The 8073-nt window shown below is 55.9% G+C and overlaps 1 protein-coding gene across 1 annotated transcript; it reads right to left on the reverse strand.

Annotated features, from left to right (window-relative positions):
• Positions 1-475: 475 nt before the first annotated feature.
• LOC306758076 (uncharacterized protein) lies at positions 476-4798 on the reverse strand (the record flags this gene model as incomplete). The annotated part of the gene is made up of 3 exons (XM_079243292.1): positions 476-3042; positions 3173-3320; positions 4697-4798. The coding sequence occupies 3 exons, from the start codon at positions 4796-4798 to the stop codon at positions 476-478; spliced, it is 2817 nt and encodes a 938-aa protein (XP_079099418.1).
• Between the last annotated feature and the right edge of the window lie 3275 nt (positions 4799-8073).

Genomic DNA, 8073 nt, shown 5'->3' on the forward strand with positions numbered 1-8073 from the left:
AGTTGTTGACGAGTCGCTGTAAATCCAGGATATCTGCTTTGTCCTCGCTCTGGCGGGAAAACCTCCATCACGGTGATGTCATAAAGATCATGTGACCCCCGTGGTCAGACTGATGAACAGCTGATCTGTGTGTAGAGGTCTAGCTGTTACCATGACAACAGCAGCAGCTTGACCAGTTGTAGTGCGACATCATTAAAGTTTCATGGAAGAGTTCCACACCTGGACCGGCCGGACCGGCCCGACCCAGAGTCTGTCTGGTCCGGCTCGGGGTCCGGCAGAACCTCCAGACCGCCGAGAGGTCTGTTAGGCGGTGTCGGCCCTGAACTGCTCCTCAGCAAGACCACTACAGAACCAGGAGCTTCAAACAGCTCCATCTAGATCCAGACCCGGAGGTCCTGAGACAGGTGTGCATGGCCCCGCCCCCTCAGCGGCGTGCTCACTGTACTATCCGGCCTTCAGCAGGCAGCTTTTTGGTTCACCGGCTTTTGGGGGTTCTGCCCTTAGCAGGCCAGCCTTCAGGGGTCCAGTCCTCGAGGGTGCTCTCTGGAGGTGCCTTAGTGGGACGATCATTGGCGGTCCCGTCCTCGCCGGTCCCCTCCTCGCCGGTCCCGTCCTCGCCGGTCCCCTCCTCGCCGGCCCCGTCCTCGCCGGCCCCGTCCTCGCCGGCCACCTCCTCGCCGGCCCCCTCCTCGCCGGCCCCCTCCTCGCCGGCCACCTCCTCGCCGGCCCCCTCCTCGCCGGCCCCGTCCTCGCCGGCCCCCTCCTCGCCGGCCCCCTCCTCGCCGGCCCCCTCCTCGCCGGCCACCTCCTCGCCGGTCCCCTCCTCGCCGGCCCCCTCCTCGCCGGCCCCCTCCTCGCCGGCCACCTCCTCGCCGGTCCCCTCCTCGCCGGCCCCCTCCTCGCCGGCCCCCTCCTCGCCGGCCCCGTCCTCGCCGGCCCCCTCCTCGCCGGCCCCCTCCTCGCCGGCCCCGTCCTCGCCGGCCCCCTCCTCGCCGGCCCCCTCCTCGCCGGCCCCCTCCTCGCCGGCCCCCTCCTCGCCGGCCCCGTCCTCGCCGGCCCCGTCCTCGCCGGCCCCCTCCTCGCCGGCCCCCTCCTCGCCGGCCCCCTCCTCGCCGGCCCCGTCCTCGCCGGTCCCGTCCTCGCCGGTCCCCTCCTCGCCGGTCCCCTCCTCGCCGGTCCCCTCCTCGCCGGCCCCCTCCTCGCCGGCCCCCTCCTCGCCGGTCCCCTCCTCGCCGGTCCCCTCCTCGCCGGCCCCGTCCTCGCCGGTCCCCTCCTCGCCGGTCCCCTCCTCGCCGGCCCCCTCCTCGCCGGCCCCCTCCTCGCCGGTCCCCTCCTCGCCGGTCCCCTCCTCGCCGGTCCCGTCCTCGCCGGTCCCCTCCTCGCCGGTCCCCTCCTCGCCGGCCCCCTCCTCGCCGGCCCCCTCCTCGCCGGTCCCCTCCTCGCCGGTCCCCTCCTCGCCGGTCCCGTCCTCGCCGGCCCCCTCCTCGCCGGCCCCCTCCTCGCCGGCCCCCTCCTCGCCGGCCCCGTCCTCGCCGGTCCCGTCCTCGCCGGTCCCCTCCTCGCCGGTCCCCTCCTCGCCGGCCCCCTCCTCGCCGGCCCCCTCCTCGCCGGTCCCCTCCTCGCCGGTCCCCTCCTCGCCGGCCCCCTCCTCGCCGGCCCCCTCCTCGCCGGTCCCCTCCTCGCCGGCCCCCTCCTCGCCGACCCAGTCCTGGGCGGGCCGGTGCTCGGTGAACCTCTTCAGGTGGTGGCGCAGCACCCCCCGGGTCTTGAAGGTCTTGCCGCAGCTGCAGGCGTGCGGGCGCTCCCCGGTGTGGTCCAGCTGGTGGACGCGCAGCAGCGAGCTGGTGAAGAAGAACTCGCCGCAGGTGATGCAGTAGTGGCTCTTCTCGCCGGTGTGTTTGGCGCGCTGGTGGCTCAGCAGCGAGCCGGACGTGATGAAGCTCTGGCCGCAGTCCCGGCAGCTGAAGGGGCGCTCCCCGGTGTGGATCCTCTCGTGGGCCCTCCAGGAGTTGTGGTAGGAGAAGGACTTGTGGCAGTAGGAGCACTGGTAGTGCTTCTCCTTGGTGTGGCTGAGCCGGTGCATCTTCAGGTAGTGGGCGATGGTGAAGCTCTTGCCGCAGTCGTCGCAGGTGAACGGCTTCTCGCCCACGTGGAACAGCGTGATGTGGGAGCGCAGGTGGGACGACTGGGTGAAGCGCTTGCCGCAGGTGGTGCAGAGGAAGGGCCGCTCGCCGGTGTGAGTCACCATGTGGGCCTTGAGGTGGGGCGACTGCGTGAACCTCTTGCCGCACTCGGCGCAGCGGTAGGGCTTGAGTCCGGTGTGCGTGCGGTCGTGCAGCTTCAGGCCCTGCAGGCTGGAGAAACACTTCCCGCACTCGGAGCAGCGGTAGGCCTTCAGGTCCTCGTGGGTCCGCCGGTGGCAGCGCAGCCCCGTCAGCAGCTTGAAGCCTTTGCCGCAGGTGGGGCAGGTGTGGGGCTTCCCGCTGGAGTGGGTCACCTGGTGCAGCTTCAGGCTCTGCGGGTTGCTGAAGGTCTTGGAGCAGCGCGGACACGGCAGCAGGTGGCGGTTCCGGTGCGACTTCCGGTGGAAGTTGAAGCCCTGGTAGGAAACGAACATCTTGTCGCAGACCTTGCAGTGGTAACACTTCTCTCCCTTGTGGACCTCCAGGTGCGCGCTGAGCTGGTCCTGCCCACCGAAGCCGTCCCCACAGAACCAGCACTTGAAGGGTTTGGTACCGGAATGGGTCCGGTGGTGGGTCTTCCAGTCCCGCTTCAGAGCGAAGGTGCGGTCGCAGTAGGAGCAGCGGTACGGCTCGCTGCGGTTGTGGATCTGCTGGTGGACCACCAGGCTCATCAGGGTCGGGTACGTCTTCCCGCACTGCCAGCACTGGTTGGGTCTCTGGCCCCGGTGGGTCCGCATGTGGGCCTCCAGGTGGGCCCGCTTGTAGAAGCCCCGCCCACACTCAGCGCAGTACGCCATCTTCCTGCCGCTGTTGGTGGCAGTCTGGCGCCGGTGCCGGGTCCAGAGCTGGGGGTGGTCATCTGCAGGGTGTCAGGAGATGGGTCAGGTCACGCACAAAACCAGAACCAGGAAGGGAACATTGAGCAAAATAAACCTACAGAACCAAACCAGTCCACAGTTCTGTTTCGGTCCATATGGAGACCTGCTTACCGACAGACAGGAAGTCCCGCCCCTCCAGCCACGCCCTGCAGTCCGTGAGACTGATGGACAGCTTCTTCAGGACCGGATACCGCCCAATCTCCACGTCGTCCTCCGGTTCCGGTTTGACCCGGACGCTGCCGAGTCCGTCAGCCGGACCCTGAAATAACAACACACATGGTGTTCCAAGGACAGAACCAGAACCCTGCAGAACCCCGGGCCGACCGGAGACCAGAACCCTGCAGAACCCCGGGCCGGCCGGAGACCAGAACCCTGCAGAACCCCGGGCCGACCGGAGACCAGAACCCTGCAGAACCCCGGGCCGGCCGGAGACCAGAACCCTGCAGAACCCCGGGCCGGCCGGAGACCAGAACCCTGCAGAACCCCGGGCCGACCGGAGACCAGAACCCTGCAGAACCCCGGGCCGGCCGGAGACCAGAACCCTGCAGAACCCCGGGCCGGCCGGAGACCAGAACCCTGCAGAACCCCGGGCCGGCCGGAGACCAGAACCCTGCAGAACCCCGGGCCGGCCGGAGACCAGAACCCTGCAGAACCCCGGGCCGACCGGAGACCAGAACCCTGCAGAACCCCGGGCCGGCCGGAGACCAGAACCCTGCAGAACCCCGGGCCGACCGGAGACCAGAACCCTGCAGAACCCCGGGCCGGCCGGAGACCAGAACCCTGCAGAACCCCGGGCCGGCCGGAGACCAGAACCCTGCAGAACCCCGGGCCGACCGGAGACCAGAACCCTGCAGAACCCCGGGCCGACCGGAGACCAGAACCCTGCAGAACCCCGGGCCGGCCGGAGACCAGAACCCTGCAGAACCCCGGGCCGGCCGGAGACCAGAACCCTGCAGAACCCCGGGCCGACCGGAGACCAGAACCCTGCAGAACCCCGGGCCGGCCGGAGACCAGAACCCTGCAGAACCCCGGGCCGACCGGAGACCAGAACCCTGCAGAACCCCGGGCCGGCCGGAGACCAGAACCCTGCAGAACCCCGGGCCGGCCGGAGACCAGAACCTTGCAGAACCCCGGGCCGGCCGGAGACCAGAACCCTGCAGAACCCCGGGCCGACCGGAGACCAGAACCTTGCAGAACACTGGACCTCTAAACTGATCCAACTATTGATCAGAACGGAGAAACAGGTTTGGTTTGGACCGCCAGGTTCTGGTGGGATCCATCAATACACCGATCAGAACCAATCATTTCCACGTGACTTCCGGTCGGCGCCCATGAATCAACAGTTTGCTGGTGATGACGTCACGCCGCATGCGTTCAGAGGGACCGGTGACAGAACCACAACTGGATCAGAACCACCGCTGAACATCCTGCATCCGGTTCACTCCACAGCCATTCACTCCTGCAGGTCCGGGTGCGAACCGGACCTTAAACGAACCCGTCCGGTTCGGCTGCTCGCTTCTACGGACCGAACAGTCGGAACCACAGAACCTTCTGACCGGTTTGCTAATTGTTAGCTTCAGCAGCTAACAGCACCGAACCCGTCCGGGTCCAGGCAGTTCGGGTCAGCCTGCTTACCGACGAATCCTCGGCGGTCTGCATCGCTCCGGTTCCGCCGCTGGTTCTGGTTCTGACGGTGAAGCTGACCAGATGTTCTGCAACTATCAGCTTCCGGGTCATCACCGCCCCCCCTCCCAAACCCGGGAGGTACGGAAGCCCAGAGCGGTCAGAAAGAAAGCAACACGGGAAAAGTCGTTGAAACTTTCATTGAAAATTTACATTTCTGAATGATGACAATATTTGTGATGTTTCAGTTCTTAATGAAGCTGTTTATTCATGTTTTTTTTTTCAAATGTAGTTTTTTTTTTTTAAAAAACACACTCAACACAACACAATCCAGCACAGATGTCTAAATAATTACAAACTATTACAGAGTCCAGATCAATGCATTTCCAGCGCAATATGTCCTAATAGTATGTGACATGGAGTTTTTACAAGGTATTCCCTTTAAACAGAAAACGAGAGCCTCCTGTACAAAGTATCTCAGCAATGTTCTGAGGCAAGTAATCCAGCAAGGGTTGCCATGTTTTACAGAAAGTGTTCAAGTTGCCCTTAACAAGGGCACTAAGACGTTCCATCGGAAAAACTTTAAAAGTCTCTCTGTACCACTGTGTGACAGATGGAGGCTGTACTTGAATCCACTGAAGTAGGATGCACCTTCTTGCCATATGAAGAAGTTTGCACAATAATTCCATCTGACCAGGCAACACAATCTGCTCCAATGAGTGGCGGAGCAAAAACAGCATGGGGTCAACAGGAATTGGTCTATGAAAAATAAAACAGAGCTCTGTAGCAACATTTTTCCAAAATCTTAATATAAGTGGGCATCGCCAGACACAGTGGTAGTATGTACCCACTCTGTTTTTACATTTTATACAAAAAGGTGAGATTTGAGGTGAAATTTTATGCATGAAATGAGGAGTACGTTGGAGTCTGTGTAAAATACGATATTGGTTTTCTCTAAGTCTATTACAAGTAAAGATTTTTTTAGCAGACATGAATGCATTCGACCAAATTTCATCACTAAGCTCAGTCCCCGTATCTGTCTCCCAACATGACCTGGCTGTGTGAGCCAACTGAGGAATAGTTTCCATTAGTTTTGTGTAGAAAAGAGAAATAAATTTCTTTTGAAAACTGGTGTTCTTGTTAAATTTGAGAAGAAAATTTTCTATTGGGTTAAGAATTGGTTGGTCACATGGAAAAGAGAGGGAGGACTGGACATAATGTCTGACCTGGAGAAAACCAAAAAAGTCTTTTTGTGGGATTGCAAACTTATTCTGAATTTGTTTAAAGGACAAGAAAACATCTTTCTCAAAAAAGTTGCATATTAGTTTTAAACCTTTGTTATGCCAGTTATGAAATATACCATACCCTGTGCCTGGGAGAAACATTACATTATTAATAAGAGGTTGCAATGCACTTGAAGAGTTCTTCCAGCCAAGATGACTCTTAATATCATGCCAAACCTTAAGTGTGACAAACAAAACGTCATTGATTTTTTACCACCACCGGTAACTTATTTATATCCAAAGATAGTAAACTCAATAGTGATAGAGACTCACAGCACCAATTGTCTATATGTGGATCAGATTGGTGTAGGATTGAATGCAACCATCCTGATATAATACGGATATGACAGGCCCAGTAGTAATATTGTAAATTAGGTCATGCCTGATCCCCTTTGTCATATGGAAGTTACAGAACCTTCATCTTAAGCCTAGATTTCTTTCCATGCCATATGAATTTTGACAAACTTTTCTCAATCTCATTAAAAGTAGTTTTGCTTATTTTAAGAGGCAAGATTTGCATAGGATAGAGAATCCTAGGGAGGATGTTCATTTTTATCAAACTTATCCTTCCTAATAATAACAGTGGGAGGTCAAACCACCTATTTAGATCAGTCTTTATCGAGTGTAAAATTGTCTTAAAGTTTAATTTGTACAAATCTGAAATAAACGAGTTTTATACCAAGGTATGTAAAACCTCCAAATGACCATGTGAAGGGGAAGCTGTCTGGAGGATCCCAACTCTCCCTCTGATTGCCTAGTGGAAGGGCTTCTGATTTATCATAGTTAATTTTATACCCAGAAATCTGACCAAATTGATTGATAATGGAAAGCAAAGTTGGTATGGATGTTTCTGGTTTTGTTATACACAATATTACATCGTCGGCATAAAGAGATATTTTGTATTCAGTGTTTCCAGGTTTAATTCCAGAAACTTGAGGGTGTGTTCTTATAGCCTCTGCCAGCGGCTCCAAAGCCAAAGCAAATAAAAGAGGGGAGAGGGGGCAGCCCTGGCAGGCTCCTCTACCCAAGGGAAAACAATCAGATATTGAACCATTCACTAAGATCCTTGCCATGGGAGCATTATACAGTCATTTTGTCCATCTCACAAACACAGGGCCAAGATTAAATTTGTTTAGAACGTTAAAAAGATACGCCCACTCCACCCGGTCGAACGCTTTTTCAGCGTTGAGTGAAATTGCCAGTACCCTATAGTTCTTGTTTTGTGAAAACTGAAGAATATTTAAAAGTCGTCTCACATTGGAGTGGGAGTACCTGTTTCTAACAAAACCAGTCTGGTCAGGTTTTACTAGTATTAGCAACACCTCCTCCAATCTCCTCGCCAAAATTTTGGCTAAAATTTTACAATCTACACCAAGTAAACTTATCGGTCTATAAGATGTGCACAATTCTGAAGGTTTATCCTTTTTTAAGATTAGAGAGATATGCGCCATATTCAAAGTTGGAGGTAGAGTTCCGCTCACTAATAATTCTTTATATACATTTAGCAATGGACCAACAATTTTCTTGGCCATTTTTTTATAAAAATTAGGCCCAAACCCATCAGGGCCTGGGGCCTTTCGAGCTTTTAAGGACTGTATGGCCTCCAGGACCTCTTGAGTTGTTATAGGTTCATCCAAATTTGAGCTTTGTTGTTCAGATAACCCTGGGAGATTAATCTTATTGAAAAAAGTTTCACTGGGACCTGATGTATCACCACATTCTGAAGAGTAGAGTATCTGATAGGACTCTTTCATTACCTTACAGATCATTATAGATTCAAAATGTAAATCACCTTTTTGTCTTTTAAAGAGGATATTGCATAAGATCCGCCTTTTCCCTGTGCGAGTCGGGCAAGGAGCCTTCCAGGTTTATTTCCAGATTCAAAAAATCTGTGTTTTGCTTAAAATATTGCTGTTTCTGCTTTTTGAGTAAGCAATTGGTCTAAAGCAGATCTGGCTGCATCTAATTGTTTAAGCACCAAAGGAGAGGAAAACTGTTTAAAGTCCCTCTCCAAACTAGCAATTTGCTGTTCGAGTTCTAATTGTTTTTTAAGAGAGTTCTTCTTCTTTGCAGAAACAAATGAGATAATGGAGCCTCTCAGAAATG

Source organism: Telmatherina bonti, assembly GCF_933228915.1.
Source record: "Telmatherina bonti genome assembly, chromosome: 7".
NCBI lineage: Eukaryota > Metazoa > Chordata > Actinopteri > Atheriniformes > Telmatherinidae > Telmatherina > Telmatherina bonti.